Source organism: Zootoca vivipara, chromosome 3 (genome assembly GCF_965207765.1).
Source record: "Zootoca vivipara chromosome 3, rZooViv2.hap1.1, whole genome shotgun sequence".
Classification (NCBI taxonomy): domain Eukaryota; kingdom Metazoa; phylum Chordata; class Lepidosauria; order Squamata; family Lacertidae; genus Zootoca; species Zootoca vivipara.
The window spans coordinates 56,564,265-56,584,608 of NC_142586.1; the positions used below are offsets into that span (position 1 = coordinate 56,564,265).

The 20,344-nt window shown below is 41.0% G+C and overlaps 1 protein-coding gene across 1 annotated transcript in view; it reads left to right on the forward strand.

Annotated features, from left to right (window-relative positions):
* The window catches only part of ENPP1 (ectonucleotide pyrophosphatase/phosphodiesterase 1), a 46,813-nt gene that overhangs the window by 9,971 nt on the left and 16,498 nt on the right, over window positions 1-20,344 (forward strand). Inside the window, exons 2-9 of the mRNA XM_035108976.3 lie at window positions 4,524-4,596; window positions 6,031-6,147; window positions 8,240-8,365; window positions 10,105-10,165; window positions 14,109-14,206; window positions 16,983-17,062; window positions 18,356-18,475; window positions 19,742-19,851. Of these exons, the coding sequence (XP_034964867.1) occupies window positions 4,524-4,596; window positions 6,031-6,147; window positions 8,240-8,365; window positions 10,105-10,165; window positions 14,109-14,206; window positions 16,983-17,062; window positions 18,356-18,475; window positions 19,742-19,851 (785 nt within the window). The remainder of the gene's footprint in view (window positions 1-4,523; window positions 4,597-6,030; window positions 6,148-8,239; window positions 8,366-10,104; window positions 10,166-14,108; window positions 14,207-16,982; window positions 17,063-18,355; window positions 18,476-19,741; window positions 19,852-20,344) is intronic.

Consider the following 20,344-nt stretch of genomic DNA (forward strand, 5'->3'; position numbering starts at 1 on the left):
ATGTTTGTCTTGGGGCAGGACAGGGCCAGCTCTGGTTTAGTATACTGTATAAGATCCCTATAACTTACATTGCACTTTTGCACATTGATTTGCTGGCAATAGGCATGGCTGATTGGTGGCAAAGTATAAGGCTGTGCTCTTGGAGAGTTCACTCCACACAGGAAGGAATCACACAAAGAAGAGGGCACATTCTGCATATGTGTCTAAGGAAGTGTTGGTTATTCCTGCGTTTTCAATTTTACCCTAACACAGCACACCATGCAAGTATGCCCTTAGGACCAAAGGCTTAAGTTATTCAATACACTCCATGCACTCTGGAGCATTTGATTAATGAAATCATTATTTCTGGATCATTGCAAAGTATACAGACCTTCTTTTGTAACTATGCATTTCTCCAAGTTGACAGATTACATGGAACAATTTGTTAGTGTTATGGTGATAATTGCTGCTTTGCATGAAGTATCCCGAAGGGTTGCATAATTTGTGTGAAATTGTCAACAATTTCAGAGGTACTAAACAAAATACTTTTAAGAAATAATGATATTCAACTGGGTTGGTTTCTTTTAAATCTTATGGCATCACATATACAGTATTAAAAAAGATTTTTACCACAATGCAACTCAATGGATAATTTTAAACTTGCACATATGCAATTCATTGGAAATGTATGATGTCATTTGTTACTCTATCAAATATGCTTATTCAAGTAAAAGCTGAACTTGCAGAAAAATTAGGGACAAAAGTTTGCTGTTTTAAGGCATGAGTAATCTTAATCCAGGTAAAATGGGAAGAAGGTTTAGAATGGTATTTATGATTCAGCAGACAAGAACTGGAAATATAAAAGGAGATTAGAACAGTATTGTTTCACTCATCCAAATGGCCGGGTTGACAACCCAGACACTTGTGTAATCCCAGAGATATGAGAGTGGTCTTTTATGCAGAATAACACAAACCTAGAAATATAATCTCATGGGGAGGATCTCCATTAAATGTAGGCAAAATAATGTTTTGGTTAACCCAAGCTTGCATAGTGGTTGTTCTAACTAACACCTTTGAAGTAGTTTTTTATACCTGGATGAGGGAGAGAAGAGGAATGAAAACAAAGAGAGTGAATGGCTGAACTATTGCTCAGGTGGATAGTAGGTTATGAAGGATAGACTGCAGAAACTTAGAGAACATGGGAGTTGATGCAGGACAGCAAATGATGGTTGTGGAATAAGCAATGGGGAAAGATGACAATGGCGTCATCCATACACCATTGTACAGAATTGTCAAGGAATATTTCTCAGCCATTTGTTCCATCTCATATCATTATTGTTTTTTGCTGTATTTTGGGGCTGGGGAATCAGTGGGGAGAGAATTTTCCCTAAGATACCCTGTTCTGAGGTGTGTGTGTGTGTGTTTAAAAAAAGATGTTTGGACCACCTTACTAACATTACAAAAGATGTAGTGACCAGCCTCCCTTGACCCACACTTGGACCCTCAAGCCATTTGGACTGCATAATTTCTTCTAACAATGCTTATTTGCAGAACAGCAAACATGGGCAAATCAGGACCAAAATCATGTTGCTTTCATAGTCTAATTGGTTTTCATCTGAAAGATCATCCAAACTATTATGCCCTAGTGTTCATTGTCCAGCATGAGAAAATGTTTTCCCACTTATCTGACCACCTGCTGCCATTGCCTACAATGTTTGCAAGGTGATGCTTTCTGTTTTACTCCCACACAGAGGAAGCAGTAAGGAGACAAAACTCATGGCTTGAATACAATTGTTCCCCCCCCCAAAAAAAATATAAACAAGCACAAAAATACCTCTCAGAATAAACCAGAACATTTTCTTCTTTTCTCCATAACCCCAAAGCCAACTCCATTTTTTTCTTCCAGAGTTCCATATATCACTGTGAGTCTCCTGCTCAAGAATGAAATTGGAAGCTGCAGTTAATGGAAAGGTCAAATTACACTTTTTGAAAACCAATTAAATGCTTCCTCCCCCCCCAAAAATCATTGCTTTGTATTTTCCTCCAGCTGCAGTCAAATGTTCAGATTAAGATTTGGTTTCTTTCTTCAACTTTTCTAACTCCAAAGCAATTTGGATTAGTGCATTTGAATGTAGCTCAGCTGTTCGAAGAATAGCCAAGAGAGGCTGCTTAACTTTTTCCCAGGTTTAGGGAGAGGGTAGTAAAACTGTGACAAATGAGGGATAGGATATTTGTTAAATTGGACAAAATATGATTAGAAGGGAAGGAAATTCATCAAAGACTAAGAAGTGTGCGTAGTTTGTGGCCATTCCTTTTCTATAGCATCTTCAAATGGTCCTTGGACTAGGACCATGTTGTTCTTTGGAGATGGATGGAAACAAAGTGAAATGTGATTGAGCTTCATCTTATTCTTTGAAAGCTGGCACCCACAACCTAGTTCTGCTTGTGGTGAGCGGTGGGTCAATGTAAAAGTGCCACCCTACTGAAAGTGGTTGTTGGTATATTGTTATGGGAAACATTATTGATAATTCACCATTGTAACCCTTAATAGGACTACTGTATTACATCAGATACTCATACTCTTTATTTACTAAAAATTAATTTTTAGTATATCCAATAAAATGAATGGTTATGGAACATTTTCATAAATGTTCATCTTCCAGTTTGATTTGTTCTGTTGATATCACTGGGATGTTCTTGCTAATCATATGGCTCAACATTTCCAAGTTCTAGGTACTATTCACTTGTTGTAAACACATGAATATTTTTGTAATGTTCTGAGGTTTGTGGTGCTGTGAACTTGCCTGTGTGTGGCTTACATGAGAACCCAAAATGACATGAATCAGTGCAGCTCAGAAGTAACATTATCATTTCTGTAAGACTTCCTCACCACAGGAAGGGATTCATCCTCTCTCTCTCTACCAACCATGATGATATTATGAGGAGTACTCATTTAGATGAGTTATATCCACTTGTAATGTGAAACTATTCAGCTGTGGCATTTAGAGAGGTGGCATGGTGGCATTTAGGCATTGTCCGGTTTTTAGTAAACTGTCTGAGGTTTGAGGTTTTTACTCTTGCTCCCAGTAGCTGAATTCTAAATGTACCAATTTTGCCTTCTTATTTTTCAGTAAGACAATATGAAAACCTTTCTATGCTCTAATCCCTTTAGAAAGAAGCCTCTGTTTATAATAAAAACAAATAAATTATTATTTCTCTTAGAACATTTACCACATTTGGCACCATCCATCAATGTTCTGCTCTTGTGACATTTCCCTCCATTTAAGTGGAACTTTCACTGGAGCAGCTCTGTTGGACCCTGCTCAGAAATGTGCAGTTTTCCTATTCTGATGTAATTAGAACTTTTCTGTGATGCTGGGGGGAAAACCCAAGATGTGACTTAACTTTCATCCTGTGCCTGCACCACAACAGATACCAGATGGCATCCAGGAGAGAAAAAGAGCATAATAACCCTCTTCTATTTGTGTGAAGTGACAAGATTAAAACTTTAGCACAGCTGGAGAACCTCTGTGCAAGCAAGGCTCCTCTTGGTGTTCACAACCTTAGTGTTTGTGAAGAGAGGGCAGCTGTAATTATTCTATGGCTGCTACATTGTGGCTTAGGTATGCCAGATAATTCTGATGAAAACAGAAGCAGAAATTTTCAGTGTTCACTTATTTTGCCCTATGTCAGGAACATAAACCTGTCCAGCACTGGTCCCCAACCCTACCCCTAGCCTGAAAATGAAATTTAATTGATGGCTTTTTCTGCATTTAAATTGCATTTGCTTTCACAAAAATGAATGGACAGTGCAATAAATAACAGACTGGCAGAAATTGAAGTGCAGCAGAACAGAAACTACACTGATTGTGATGAAGACAAGTCAGAATGGGAATCGCTGCCTTCTTACATCCCTGGGCCTGTGGTACTTACGATTATGGCACCTGCATTGCTTCCACACCCATGCCCAGTTCCAACCATTTATGCAGTAGATGTGGGGAAGAGCATATCACAACATAACTAAGCTGTCCTAGATGCTATGGTGGGACAAATTAAATGCCTGTAACATGCAGTTCTAGCTGAACATATAGAATAGGTTGGTTTCTTGTAAGGTTTCTTGTATCACTGCCCTAATGCTGCTTTAACTTCACAATGTAGTATGATTTGGGGGGATGTTGATTGATTGTTGTTTACTCTCTTGGTTGATTAAGAACATATTTAGTAAGTGCTCTCTCTGTGTTGTTCTGCATAGTGTACAGTAAATATGTGTTGTACACATGGTGACAACATGTCACAGCTGTGATCACATAGACTGGGCAGAATTGTGCAACTTCTGTTGGCTACAATTTGAGTTCACTCTGAAAATCTTCATTCATTCATTTGTTGTTAATTAAATCAGCTGTTGGAATGATTGTGTTGGAGTCACCAGGGCCAGCTTCATTTCAAGTAAAAGTAACTAAAAGCACTACTTCTGTTGAGTGAAGATAAGCAACGTGAATTGGTGTAATTATATATATTGACTGCTATTATCTCTTCTGTTCTAGGTATTATGTGTCATTGTGCTAACAACAATCCTAGGATGTATATTTGGGCTGAAACCTAGCTGTACAAGAGATGGTAAGTAATGAAGAATGCTAATATAAGTATCTGAGTTTCTTTAGATATAAAAGGTGGATGCTGTGCACCTAATGAATGCAAGGTGAACCTTTTATATGATATGAAATTATGATATGAAATTACAAAATTTCATATCATATAAAAGGTTCACCTTGCATTCATTAGGTGCACAGTATCCACTATTGGTTCTGCCCATTTTCCCATTTATGAATCTTTCCATTTGTCATAAAAATTTCTTTAACAATCTTGTCAGAATACAAATAATGAATGCGAATTATAAAGTTTTTATTAGGCCTGTCACCCAATTAATGAAATCTTAGTCAGTTAATTAAATGAGGGATTCAATCAGATACCGGTAGGTGCACTTGTGGGAACGAGTACAATGAGTCAGGACATTGCTAGAGCAATGAGACTCCCCCCCTTGCTCTGTGTCCCCAAATTGGCTCTGGGGGTTGGGAGAACCCACAGATCCACACAGAGGTAGGGGAGGAGAGCTTGTTCCATCGGACAGAAATGCTTGCATTTATGGAACAATCATAATTGCATGACATTGGATTCCACTCAAAGGCATTTGCAAGTGAAAGTCAGACTGCCATCCTATAAATTCCTTTCCATGTACCCTGACTAATACACTGTGTTTATGTCTGTGGTTTTCATGTTGGTTATGTTCCATGCAAAAGCTTCCACATTGTTTTGTCAATGGTACGCTTAATATACTGCAGAAACGGCAAACATGTCAAACTTGCATTGTATGCTAAATGAGCCATTTGAGGAGTTGCATGGGTAGAAATATTTATGTCTGTCACATGAAGGAGACATTTTAGTCAGCAGATTTAACAATTTTCCTAGTTCTAGGCCAGGCATCCCCAAACTTCGGCCATCCAGATGTTTTGGACCACAATTCCCACCTTCCCCGACCACTGGTCCTGTTAGCTAGGGATCATGGGAATTGTAGGCCAAAACATCTGGAGGGCCGCAGTTTGGGGATGCCTGTTCTAGGCCAATACAGAGCCCAGGGACATCATTTGAGCTCTGCTTTCAGTTGTGCGTAGGGCTGAGGTTAGCATGGGATGGATTACTTTTGTCATTATCACTGGTGGAAATGGCAGATTCTGTTGCTTCTGCACAGATCCACTGAGCTAAGTTTTCTGGTGAGGAAGAAAAACTCATGGGGCTAATCTAAATAGCAATATTGCTGCACAATCTCTATTGGTTGCAGTGGAAGCCTGTTGGCTCATGTCTGCCCCTCATATATTTCTTCACAGATTGCTTACCATCCATGCACAATACCCACAGTACTTTTTGTTAGACTAAGAATTAGTAAAGGGGATCTATTTTTTTCGTGCATATTTACTCCTGGGCCCATGATGAAATGTTAATTAATGTAGTATCGATGTTCAATTGCTAACATCAAGTAAATATGAAACATTTCAGTCAAAACCTGCAAAGGCCGTTGCTATGAGAGAACATTTGGAAGTTGCCGCTGCGACAAAGAATGTGTTACACTTGGAAACTGCTGTTTAGATTTCCAAGAAGCCTGTATAGAACCGGGTAAGCACCACTTTTTTGTATAAACTTTGTTTCCGTTCTTGAAGCAGCTTAGCATGTGGGTGAGCTGGGAGATACTAACCAGCTGCTGTCCTGTTATGGCTGTCCCATTGCCATTTCAAACCATCATAGTCTAATTAAAACACTCTGCATTTTTCCTAAACAAAATGCTGCTTCTAAGACTACAGGGTTTTTTGATACTGTTCCATGAAAGTGCTTAGACATTTTAGAAAATGATGGAATCTTCTGCAGGCAGAACAACTCAATTACTGCATACAAGGACCAGGTCAGATGTCCCTGTATTGTGGGTCCCTGCAGAATATCTAAAGATTAGTGTGAGAGGGAATGAACTGGAGGGTAGGAGAGGTCGATGGGGAAGAAAGGTGTGCTGAGTTCTCTCTCCTGCCTATTACTTTCCCCCTTAAGTCCTCTCCAGTGGCGTCGCAACAGGGTGGTGGTGTGTTCCTGGTGGCATGTCTCAGCCGCATGTAGAGGATCCTTCGTTTGCGGCTGCAGCAGCAAGCAGAGGATCCCACCCCTCCCAGCCTTCTTCCCTCCCCGGCTCACCGTAAGCGGCTCCTGCTTTGCTGCTTTACAGCGAGCCAGGGAGGGGTGGATGGGAGCCACAGCTCCCCCTCCCTCCCTCCCCGGTTTGCTGTAAAGCGGCAAAGCGGGAGCCACATACGGTGAGCCCCCCTCAAACCTCCCTCCCATCCTGGCTCACCATAAGCGGCTCCCACTTTGCCGCTTTACAGCGAGCAGGGGAGGGAGGGAGGGGGACGGGTGGGAGCTGTGGCTCCCAAGAGGGCACAGCTTTTCCAGCGCCCCAGCAAAGTGGCGTGGGGGGGGGGAGACACAAAAAATTCCACACTGGGTACTCCTGGGCTTGCTACGCCTCTGGTCTTCTCCTCTGAGCTACTTCTCACCACCTGTGTTTCCCATATATGTTTTTGAAATGGCTGGGGCAGGAAAGTGCACCTGAACAGGTTTCAGGCAAGCATCTGGCTTCTGCATCCCCCCTCCAAATCATGCATCCCCACTGCCAGCTCATCTGATGTTTCCAGAAATTTGCCACCCAATGCCTAGCTTGGCCCTAATACTTGACTCACAGAAAATACTATATCCACAAATTGCTGTAAGAATGTATTAGAGAATATATAAAGAACAGATTAATAATGGTAGGTACATTCACTATTAGAATAAAACCATACAACGGGAATTGACAGGAAGTCCAAAGTCTTTACGATATTTTTTGTTAATAATATTTGCTAAAAATATTTTGTTAATAATTGCATAAAAAGTAGCATAAATAACAGCTGAAGCTTAAGGTTCATAATTACGTAAGAAAAGATAAGTATATGGTTTTTTTTCTTTTTTGTGTACATGATTGAAATTTCAATTTACTTTAAGATATGTACTATATATATGTAATGTATTGTAAGACTATTAATAAAGCTTGTTACATGTTTTTTTTTAAAGAGAAAACTCTATATGAGGGTCATTGTGGAGAACTGAAATAGCAGCACCTGGCACTCCTGCAGGAGTCACCTGCACCATTCTGGGACTCTTAGTGCCTTTATGTTTTTCTCCTTGGTGCTCCATTGAGTGCTGGGAACAAGTAAAAGAAGTAAGGTTCCTGGGAGTCTAGAGTAGTGCAAGGAGCAGTGCTTCCCTGTTTGACTGCTTCCATTGTAGCTGCCTGCCCGCTCAAAGTAACATGGGATGTTGTACTGCACAGTTGTTTCCTGCTGATAGTTCTGCCATCCCCATCTTCCCCAGAGGAATGCAGACAGTGGCTCTTCTAAGCTGCAAGGTGGATAGGAAAAGAGGAAGCATCTTCTGGGCAAGGAGTGGAGAAGATGATGAATGGCGAGGAGCTGCTGTCTGTGCTACTGTGAGCTGCCTGTGCTGGCAATGGAAGAAAAGCATGATTGCCTTGTACTACTCTGGGTTCCGCAGCCCCTTATTGTTTTCTTTCTTTCCTGATAGACTGCTCCTTTGATTTGTAGCCATAATTGCATTCAGATATCCTTGTACACAATACCCAGATCAGCCATATTTAACTAAAAGTGGGGCGGGTTCCATGCATTTGCAGCTCATATATGGAACTGTACCAAATTTCGGTGTGGGGAGAAGAACCGGCCAGAGTACCTCTGCTCCTGTTCAGAAGACTGTGTGAAAAATAACAATTGCTGTGCCAATTATTACTCAGTGTGTGAAGGTAAAATATTATGTTTGTTTTATCGCTGACTGGTTAAAAGCTGTGAAAGGGAAGTATTGGACTCTGGGTTATTTGCTCTACTTGGTCAAGGTACTGATAGCTGCTTTGATTCGAAAAATCTAAGGAAACCTATCCCTGGCTGAGAGCCAAAGAGCTACTGTAGCCATGCCTGGAGTTGTCAAGAACATAGACGCTTTATGGGGGAAAACAACAACAACAACAACTCTTATGTCAGGTAGCCTGTGCTTGAAAAACAATAAGTAAGTGTGGCAGATTCTGCCCAATATTCAGGACATTCAGGAAGGCTCCATCTGGAATCTATTCTGGTTCTTCCTGATCTAGGGCTGCCACAGACTCCACAACAGCATTCTGGCAATCTTAGGAATTTCCCAAAGGTTTTGGGCACATTTTGTTGGGTTTTGTCTTCTCTCCTTCAAAAATGGGTTTGCTATTTGGCATTGGAGGATGCCGCTCAAGAATCACAATCCCACCAGTTAAGTAAGTGTAGGTGAAGAATCCTTTTAATCTTGACTCTTCCCCATACCAAGGACCAGATTAGATGTAATGGGGCCAATCAAATAATTTTTCACTCACAGGTCTTCACCATTCACATATAGAACAGGGACTTTAGATGAAGCATTTGATTTTCACCTCAAATGCGGAGCATGGGTGGTGGCGGATGAACTTTCCATCATCCCTATCCTTCTGTCATGTGTTTCATTGTTTCAGCCACTTTTCATGGTCTGACTCACCAGCAGTAGCTGCATTGGGCTAAGAAAAAAATAGCTTGAGCAGCAGAGTTTGAAGGTGGTGCATGGGAATGGGCATAAGTCCCAAGACCGCTCCTATAGCTAATAATAATAATAATAATAATAATAATAATAATAATAATAATAATAATACTGTAATAATAATAATAATAATAATAATAATACGGGAAGCAGCAGCCATCAGGCCAGCTCTGTTGGAATAAGTACTTTGAAGATCACAGCTTATTATATAGGGGGAGGGGGGTTTAAAAAGAAATGCTGTCAATATTCAAAAAGACCTTTTCTTAATTGCTGCTATTAGAAGTACAGTATTTAGGGTTGAGATACAAGAGGTACCTTAGGTGCACACTCAGACTCATTTATTATTTTTGTTTAAAAACAAAATCCTGTTTGGGGGGCACTTTTTATGGGGTATGGGGTCAGCTTCAGTACCAGATGAGACACCACCACTTCTCCTGACCTCCAGTTGAGCACATCTCTGCTACTTACTGGGAGACAGAGTGGGAGATAGTGGCGAGGTCAGTGCAGTACAAACACACCTGCAGAACCAACCTGACATTCCTGCTGGTGCATTTGTGCCATGCCAAGCTCCCTGTTGCTTGGCCCTTCCTGTCAATCTTCTGATAAGCAGCAGCAATGTGATGGACCAGAGGGCAGGTGAGTGGGGGGAAGGCAACATGCCATCTGAGACTGGCAGCTTCTTCAAGAAACGGAAGCCCCAATCCCACAGTTTTTTGCCTCCCAAACTATATCTTGAGTTCCTAGAAGTTGTACTCCTACTTTTTTTTTTTTAAAGAAGGCATTAAATGACCATGTTGATGGATTTCAATTTCAGGAAATGCATTGCTTTTACCCTCCCATACTGGCTGCGTATCAAGTCAATTTTTCCCATTCAAATAATAGAATGCTACCAGTGCTACTAACAATTGAATAATATACTGTACTGATATCCCTCTTTTTGAAAATAAGGAAAGACAAGCTGGCTTGAAGAAAAATGTGAGGACTTAAACGAACCCCAGTGCCCAGAAGGGTAAGAATCTGTATATCTTTTGCATCTTTCTAAAAAAGAGAGAGTGCTGTGGCGCTGTAAATCTTTCTGCAGTGGTTGTGCAGCCGCATCTGAAGGTGTCACATTCTCTCTTCATGACATAAGTTTCTCTCTTCATAAATATTATCCTTGGCATTGGCTTCCTGCCCATTTCATGGCCTATATTCATATTCACTGAGGCTGATGGGAGTTGAACAGCCATTAATGAACAGCCACCTATACTTTAAACCATTCTTCCAGACTGATCCTTTTCCAATTTTCCGAAAGTTTTTAATGAGATTATAAGGATTGAGCCGTTCATCATAAGGCTTGGCCCAGGCTGGTTGTATTCAGACTTTTTGTGCTCCAAATAGAATTAGTCATTGCTCCCGCGCAAGCATCAACAAAAATGTTAGTGGGAGAGACCCAGCTAAAGTTAAACACATTAATCCCATGGATTCCAGTTGGATTTCTAGTAGTGCAAGTCTCACTTTGTTCAAGGGGACTTACTCCCAAGTAAGTGCATATAGGATTGTTGCCTGAATATATATAACTTGGACTGGATCTCGCCCACTGAGAATCAGAAGAGCAGCTCAAGAAGTAAACCGTATCACATTTGGAGGTGTTTTGCCCTGCTTGGAATATGACATGGGCTGCAATATAGCCAGTTTAAATAAATAAAATAAATATTCAACAAATCCCCATCCCACTCCCAAAGGAGCCCAGGGTGGCAAACATAAAAAAGTCAAAACAGTACAATTTAAAGTAAATATATTTAAAACAATTTAAAGACCAACTGAAACATTTTTAAAATATCTACAAATATTTAAAAACATTTAGAATATCTAAGAACATTTAAAAGCAATCACATACCCTCACAGTTGCTAACTTTCAAAGTTGCCATGGCTAGTCTTTTTCAGCTATCACATGTATTTCCTGGAGTGTATCTACTATTTACAAGTCTGGTGGCAGGTGCATGCATGTTCTCAGTCACAGCAGCTAACCCAAGTCCACTCAGTGTGAGAAAACTCATTGTCATCTTGTAGAGCAAGGTAGTACAATTTGATAAGATCTGACTGAAGTTTTGCTTTGCCTCTTTTTGTGGAATGGAGAATCCTGGTATTTTGTATGGATGCATTCTCAATGTTTGTGAACATTGTAAACAAAGCAAAGCTATCAATCTTCTTGGACATAACAGTCACTTATATGAGGCAAACTGATTGACATACAATCCAAGGGAAACAGTTTGGATGAGTGGCATACTATATTTAACTTGAGGTTTTTCTTGCGAATGCCAAACCAGGAGACAATTTGCAAAAAGAAACAAGTTACTTCCCAACCTGTTATTTGAAATTGGCTAGACATTTCATTCAGTTAAAAAATTGGCACTAAGCATTGATTTGAAGCTCTTACGCTGCCTGAGGAATATAACTTTAAAAGATTTCATAGAACACACACACACACACACACACACACACACAGAGAGAGAGAGAGAGAGAGAGAGAGAGAGAGAGAGAGAGAACTTCAAGCTTAGCCATTTTTCTCAGAAGTCCTACCAACTTCAGTGGAACATTAAAAGAACCTGCTGATCAGACCAAAGGACCATCTTGTCCAGCCTCCTTTTCTCCCAATGGCCAACCAGGTGTCTCTGGGTTGTCCATAAGCAGGACATAAGCCCAGTACCCTCTCCCCATTTGTGATTCCCAGCAGCTAGTATTCAAGACACTCTACTTCTGGCACCATAGCCATCATAGCTAGTAGCCAATGATGAATCTTACTTCCCACCAAATGTGCTTCAGAGAGCAGCCTTACCAGGATAAAATCTGCTATTTATATGTTTCGACTATAAAATAGACTCTAGTATGGAACAAAGAGCATGTGTGTGGAGGAATGATGGCTAAAAACTAAACAGAAGACAATCAGCTGCCTGCTGAAAAGTAAATGCACAACACTCTTATAGAAATATGAGGATTCTGGGTACTTAACCCAAATCCCAAGGATATTCTCTCAGCCTTTGTTTGTGTTTTGTGCCCCCCCCCTTTTTGAGATGACAGGTTTAGAACACATTTGGTGAAGCTCTGATGATACATCCGCTCATAAGAAAAGTACAGAACTCATTTCGCACTTTCTTCAGAAAACGTTGGTACATTTCATCACTACATTTGACTTAGATAGGTGGATCATCAAGCCAAATCCACTGCTAGCAGCAGAAAACCTGCCTGAAGCATGTCCATCTTATTCATCTTATTCTCCAATACAGGGTACTTTGGTATATAGTGAATACCTAGGTAAACTTAAAAGATCACCCAACTATTTTAGCTAAATGTGTCGAGTCCATCAAAACTAATGCAATCTCTTATTTTTGCATCCTGTTCCTACAGATCCCCAATGATCGAGATTCTTTTAATTAATTAGCTTAACCAGTGCCCAACCAGTTCCGCAGGTTTTCTAGACATTCTTCCTAAATATTTCAGGCTCCAGTCTGAGCTCATTACAGCATCTCTTATATAAACATCAAGTGATTGACATTCTCTTTAATGACAACCCATTAGGAATGCCATTTCCCATCACCACTCCTCGCTGTCACTCCAACAATGTGATTGTATTGTAATATTGAGGTTTTATAGGGACTGATTTCTGTATGAATGTATTTATTTTACTAGTTAGTACTTGCAATATTTATTACTTCTAATAATAACCCTAGTTTCAATTATATGCTTTTACGTATCATTTCCAGTGCACTATATGATATTTGGATATATTTATTAAATTATAATTAACAATATGTTATTGTTCTATATTTATTTGACTTCTGTGCCTTGTGGGTACCATTCTTTCTAAAATATGGAAACTAACTTTATAAAGTTAAAAACTTTATAACTTTTCAAATAAATTGAAAGGACTCGTTGTAGTTATCAAGGTGATAAATGAACTTTCCAGAGTATTTATTGCACTAGAGTTGCCTTTGGCTAGGCTCAGGGCAACATTTTTGTAGCCCCTTATGCAGCATATATCATTATGCTTCTTGCTACGTGTTCAGTGCACTTTTGTCTAGACCAGGGGTCAGCAAACCTTTTCAGCAAGTGGCCGGTCCACTGTCCCTCAGACCTTGTGGGAGGCTGGACTATATTTTGAAAAACAAAACAAAAATGAATTTCTATGCCCCACAAATAACCCAGAGATGCGTTTTAAATAAAAGTGCACATTCTACTCATGTAAAAACACCAGGCAGGCCCCACAAATAACCCAGAAATACATTTTAAATAAATGGACACATTCTACTCATGTAAAAACACGCTGATTCCCGGACCGGATTGAGAAGGCGATTGTGCCGCATCCGGCCCCGGGCCTTAGTTTGCCTACCCATGCCCTAGATCAGGCATCCCCAAACTGCGGCCCTCCAGATGTTTTGGCCTACAACTCCCATGATCCCTAGCTAACAGGACCAGTGGTCAGGGATGATGGGAATTGTAGTCCAAAACATCTGGAGGGCCGATGTTTGGGGATGCCTGCTCTAGATGCCCAGTCTTTTCACACAATGAAAAAGGGTTTGGACGTAGAGCTTGAATTTATCTAAATGTGTGGCTTTTAAAAATTAGAATTGGTGAGATTGGTGCCTGTTAACCCTATTCAGGTTTCAAACAAATTGTGGGGCAGGTGATTGGGGGCTGCTGGCTCCTGCCCTCAGCTTTGCGTCTCTGCTGGCCTTTCAAAGGATCCTGGGTCACAGGGAAGCATAAGCATACAGAGTTGGCTCCCCTCTTCAGACTTTCCCATCAATCTGTGAACAGCAGGGACATGATGACATGTGTAGGGTCATTGGGTGTGGTCCCGCTCTCTATGAGCACATGGGGAAGAGCACCCAAAGGGCATAAAGAGTACTTGGAAAAAAGAGTGAACAACTAATAAATTCTTGCCTTTAACTGTCTCATTTCTAATTGCTCAGATTTTCAAAACCTCCACTGTTGTTGTTTTCCTTGGATGGATTCAGAGCTGAGTATTTGCACACATGGGGTAGACTTCTTCCTGTTATTAACAAATTACGTGAGTAGCTTCTCTGTCTGGGCCACAGCATGTTGATCTATTAAGAATGTAATAATAAATCTAAACAGTACTTTCCCCTTGAACCTGTTGTCTGCTCTCATGAGCTCCTCACACTTCCCGTAAACTCATTTTGACCCAAATGAGGGTGGCAGTTTTATAGCGGCTGATGAGTCAAAAGACAAGAGGGGCTTTGATGAAGCCAAGCTTGGATTCTATGAAGGGCAGGCGTGATTAGACAACTGTTACTGTGGCTGGACAGTGATCATTTTGAAAGTGACCACAGTCCAAAACATGGAAAAATTTGGCGAGACAAGACTCTTGAGGAGTTAGTATTGGGGATGAGGGCAGAAGAATGTTAAAAATAGAATATAGTCGGCAAGAATTTCAGTTGACTTGATTTTTTTTTAAAGAAAGAAAGCAGCAACTCACACAACAAAGGCCCAACACATGGTTTATTTATTTGAATTTCAAGCTGGGGGAGTTCGGGGTGGGTGGGTGAGAGAAGACAACCCCTGCTTTTCCCTCTAGCCCCCTGTACCTCCTGTAAATCTGCTCCAGAAGGGTGGCTAGGAACATAGCTGTCAAGTTCCTCCCTTTTTTAAAGGGAAATTCCCTTATGCTGAATAGGCTTCCTCATGAGAAAAGGGAAAACTTGACAGCTGTGGGCTAGGAATCTCCAGAATACAAAGGAGGTAGCTAGAGGGGAAGACGAATTGGTGGAAACCACTGCCACCCCTGACCTCCAGCGGGAGCTTCTGCCGGATTGAAGTGAACCAAACAAGCCTTTTCTAAAGCTGTTATAGCTAAAGCCTATGATTTTAGCCCACAAAGTCCTGAATGTAAACAGAAGGAAGTTCTGCTCACCTAAATTGTTCCTGTTGACTTCTCTTCCTGTTTCCCTCTATCTGTCCACCTTGCTTTAGTGCCTGTGTCCTATCTCATCAGGACCAGTGGGTGTTTTTGTTTGGCGGGTGTGTGTGTATATTATAGAGAGTTGCAGTGGGGAGATGGAAAGCCCCATTGTGCGGGAAAGCTCCATCGCACCAGTATACTTGTGCTTGCATATCTCTAGATCAAATCCATTAGGCATACTGGTGTGTAGCACTGCAAGAGCAAAGTCTACCCTGTGGTATGCAGCATACTAAGAAAACAATGGAGCATTGATTGACTATATAAAACTTCAGGGGGCAGAATTAGCCTGTAACTTAGCAACTTAGTAATTCCGTGGCAGTTCTTTGTTTAAATGTTTAGATATCTAAAAAGTTGTCAAGAAAGTGAGAGACAAGTGCTTAGTGGAGGTGTTTTGACAACAGCACAGTATTTCTGATTTTACAGTAATGTAAGCATTTATGTTGAGTTAGCTTGCTAATCAGAGCAGGGAACAGGTACAAACACATGCACACAAACCAGTTTCTAGAACAACTTTCTTTTGCTATGTTTATTAGCTACAGCTGTCACATAAACACAGGCTAAGTTCGATTGGAAGGTGACATGGCATAGCATTATTCTAAAGCAAAAGTAGTCAGTGTGGTGCCCTCCAGACTCCTGTCATCCCTAACCATGGACTATGCTGCCTAAGGCTGATGGGAGTTGGGAGTCCAATAACACCTTGTTAGCCACCCTGTTCTGAACCTTTGAGCCTGTAGCCTCCTATCATTCTGAGACACAGGGGATGTTGGATACTTAATTTTGAGATGATTACCAAATATTTTCCGTGAGTTGAGTTAAAGAAGCAAAATGTTTGCATCTCTAGTTTCTGAAAATCTTGTTTATTTGAATATAAGGAATGACATTGTGGATTTGCCTAGGAGGGCCAGCTGCACTTCCTTCAGGTCTTACCTAATGCTTCCTCATCCTGCTTAATAGTGGTGGGTGGTAGGGCAGCAGTGCTTACCTGAAGGGAGAATGGGAGGTGCAAGGCTGTGGCGAGGCCAGCACAGTGCAAACACGCCAGCAGGAGCTGGTGGCATTGATTCCTCTGCTGGATGGTCAGGCAAGTGCCATCACCCTGCTCTCCCATCCACTACTGCTCCTTAACCTGAAAAGCCCATAGTGTGAAAAGAGGATGAGGAGTGAAGGAATAAGGTCATGGGGCCTAATAAAAGCCCAGAAGGACTCCTATCAAGGTACCTTTCGCTTGACCATCATTACCCATTTCAGAGTGGTCATGAATGAGATGAGAAGGACATTCTTTAGAATGTGTTTATGGTAGTTTAAGTTCTGGAGAATATTTGTTTTCTTTTAAAGTTAGCACTAGAAACCAAAGACCAGAGAAATCCATGGGTGTCTTTTCAGCTGTCTCTGTAGATTTCTAAAGATTTAGTTTCTTGATCCAGCAATGTAGGGTGGTCTTAAACTGAAAACCACAAGAGGCAGGAATTTAAAGTGGAAAACTGTTAGCCTCAAAAGTTCCTATATTATGTTTACTCTCTTCATGTTTATGAGGGTCAGTTGATGCACGCATATTGCTATGTGGTAGCGATTTGCTATATGGCAACAAATTGCTATATGGTAGCGGTTGTCTAGGAGGATCTCCCCATGGCTCCCCCAGACAGTTTATGTGAATACAGTTGCCACTCGCTGTCACTGCAAGGCAGTTGTGTTCCATCCAGCTACCAATCTGTCAATGCAGCTGGGGAAATGACCTTCAGTGCAATTGACAAATGTTAATTTTGTCATATTCTTATAGCACTTTGTAAAGTATTTGTATGAAAAAATGTATTATCTGTCAACGTGGCATTAGACAATTCTAATTTGATTTTGCTTCCTACAAAAGGAAAATGTGGAACATACGCTCGTGGCATGAGACCAGTGTATCCATCAAAAACATTTCCCAATCATTACAGCATTGTCACGGTAAGAGCATCTTGGGGTTCCTATACCCACCCACACCCCATCCTATGGAGGAAGAAAGTGGATATCATTCTATTTCATTTTCAGTTCACATCATTAGTAAGAGAGCTCTGGTTATGCAAATTTGTACAATGTTGCAGTCAGCATGTTTTAAGAGAATTTTGGCACTCAAGTTCCATTGCTTGTTAATAGTGTAAGGATTATTGAGGGAAACAGAAGGATAATTGCAGAAAATGCATAATGCAAATGTGTACCTGTGAAATGCCTACATGCTAACACCAAAGAGGCAGTACCAGTTCAGAGAGGTGGGCAGGAGCGGAGGAGGAAGGAATTAGTTGCTTGCCTAAGGCAGAGCTTTCATGTTGCTTTGTGCATGATAGCTGACAGAGATTAAAAGGGGTAGCTAATGAATCACGTTATCCTTTTGCTAATAATTAGCCATTCTCACAGTCTCCGGAAGTGCTTGGTGACTGGTCCCCTCAAATCCAGATTCCTCAGTTGATGCCATTTTAAAAGTAAAACATTAGATCAGTGTCCTAAAAAAAAAGCAAATTAAGCCTTGTTATCATCTTTTAGGAGGAATGCAGGAGGAATGTTCATTTCCATATAACTGCCCATAAACAAAACAGCTCAAATGCTCAATAGGGACTGGACATAGCGAACACCACCTAAGCTTCTTGCAAGCAAATCGGGAGGAATGCTCAATAAAGAGATTTGCTGGAGGAGCTCTTAGACAAAATCTGGTGAAGCAGAACACTTATGTTTTGTAAAGAGTAACCGTCTAACATTATACATGTGTGTAATGTGATATCTTCTGGCTAGGTTTTTAAAAGTATATTTTAACCTTTTGTTTGCCACAAACTCAGTGACTTAAAAATATGAAAGCAATCTATCCTTTTTCATATCCTCTCCCCACCCCTTGAGTCCATGATGCTAATTGAGATACCATTCCCATCCCAGCCTTTCTTTACCCTCTTTCTTGTTCTGTCTCTCTCTCTTGCCTTTCAGATTAATACTGCCTCTTCGTTTATATCCCCACGCTTGTTAAGAGGTGTGTCCTACTAATCTGTTGTCCCATGTGAATGGAGAGTATGCCCCACAAGCACCCCAAACTCTGGTGGGGCTGTACATTATAGGGAGACATTGGTAAAGATAAGCAATATCTCACCTCGGCTTGGGGGAGTCAAGTTGGTTGGACCTGCAAGTGTTATTGCTCAAATATAGTACCTTGTCCCCAGATGGTTGGAAGCAGAAGCAATGTTGATACCTATGCAATCAATCAATCTTATTTTTCAGGGCTTATACCCAGAATCCCATGGTCTAGTGGATAATAAAATGTACGACCCAAAGAGAAATGCTACCTTCACTCTTAGAAATGCAGAGAAGTTTGATCCACGGTGGTACCAAGGACAGCCAGTAAGTACTAATTATATTATATTTTACTTATTTTATATCCCGTCCTTCCTGCCAAAAGATATATGCTAATATATTATATAATATATGCTAACAACTCATGAAAGAAATGAAAATTTAAGTACCTTTTGTTTTTTAAAGGAACCTATTCTGAATATGTATTTATACTACTGCTATATTTATATAGTGCCATCAGTGTGCATGGCATTTTTCAGAGCACAAGAGGACAGGTCCCTGCCCCCAAGGAGCTTACAGTCTGAAATTCAGGGCAAGGGAAACAGACAAAAGAGGAACGAGGGAGGGAACTGAAGACAGGATTGAACAGGAAAGACTATCCAGTTAGTGAATTACACATGCTTTGTATTAATTACAATTAATCTTTGGGACTGTGGTTGAAGGTGGGTTTGAGGGAAATTAATGAAGGTGTTTGCATAGAGGTGCATTGCAAAGCAGTTCCAGGCAGACAGCAAAGCAGTAAGGGCAGAATCATTTCAGGGAACAGGTGATGGAACTGGATAAGTGACCGTCACAGGAAAGGATATGTCAGGGTAGAACAGTAAAGGTACAGGAGACCAAGGCCATGGAGGGTTTGAAGGTAAAGACTAGAAGCTTATTGATTACTCATTGGTGTAGCTGTTTCAGTTTCACATGCTGAAGCTTAGTTAGAGGCTGTGGGCACAGTCCTGTTTATTCTGCGGTCAGTGCATTCCCACTGCTGCTTTGGCAAGTGGTGTAGAAAGGATGTTAGCTGCAATCCATTAGGTCCATTAATTTCAGTGTGTCTACTCTGAGTCAAACTTAGTTGACTACCACCCCATCTCTATCCTGTTGTTTATTATAACAGCCTTTTTTGATATGGTTCCCCAACACCCACACATCAACTGATCTGATTTGAGAGAAAGAACAACTTAGCTGTGTTTTAAGCTGGAAATGTGTGGATGGCCATAGGCTCCATTAGAGAAGAGAGAGGTGAGCTTCACGGAAAAGGTTGGTCTTGGGGAATGAGTTTGAGGAAGTAAGAGAGGTAGCATTGCACAGGCATTCCAGGAGCAGTTTCAAGCATACAGGACAGCAAGGGAGAAACAGTGCCAAGGGCTTTGAGGGAGCAGGAGACCTTTGAACATCTGAACTCACTGCGAGTAAAAGTAGACAACACTGAGCCACATGCGTCACTGACCTGACCTGGTGTAACGTATCTCTCCAATAAAGTTCCCGAAATTCCTCATTAGAAAGACTTAATGAATAGCATTTGTCTATCTTTTCGTACAGATCTGGCTGACAGCTATGTATCAAGGTCTAAAATCTGCCACGTTCTTCTGGCCTGGTTCAGATGTCACTGTTAATGGAAGTTTTCCAGACATCTACAAAGTATACAACGGGTGAGTCTCTAAGTTGACAAACAGCAAATACAAAAAAACCCAGAATTTTAAAAAAGTTTTGAAACAGCATGTCTTGTTTCTTCTACCAATATCACAATAGGAAGAACACAATATTCCTGAATCCATCAAATGGTCATTTGTTTTTCTTTTGCTCTAACAAAGGCTCATCCAATCCGTCCTTGATTTATGTCTCATCCATGTCTCTCTTCCACAGAGATGGCCTTTCACTTGGCCTCTCCTCATCTTTTTCTTTAGAACTGCAACTCACCCATCTTCACCTCCTCTCTTCCACCTAAACATTAGAAAGAACTTCCTGACAGTAAGAGCTGTTCGGCAGTGGAATTTGCTACCAAGGAGTGTGGTGGAGTCTCCTTCTTTGGAGGTCTTTAAGCAGAGGCTTGACAGGCATATGTCAAGAATGCTTTGATGGTGTTTCCTGCTCGGCAGGGGGTTGGACTGGATGGCCCTTGTGGTCTCTTCCAACTCTACGATT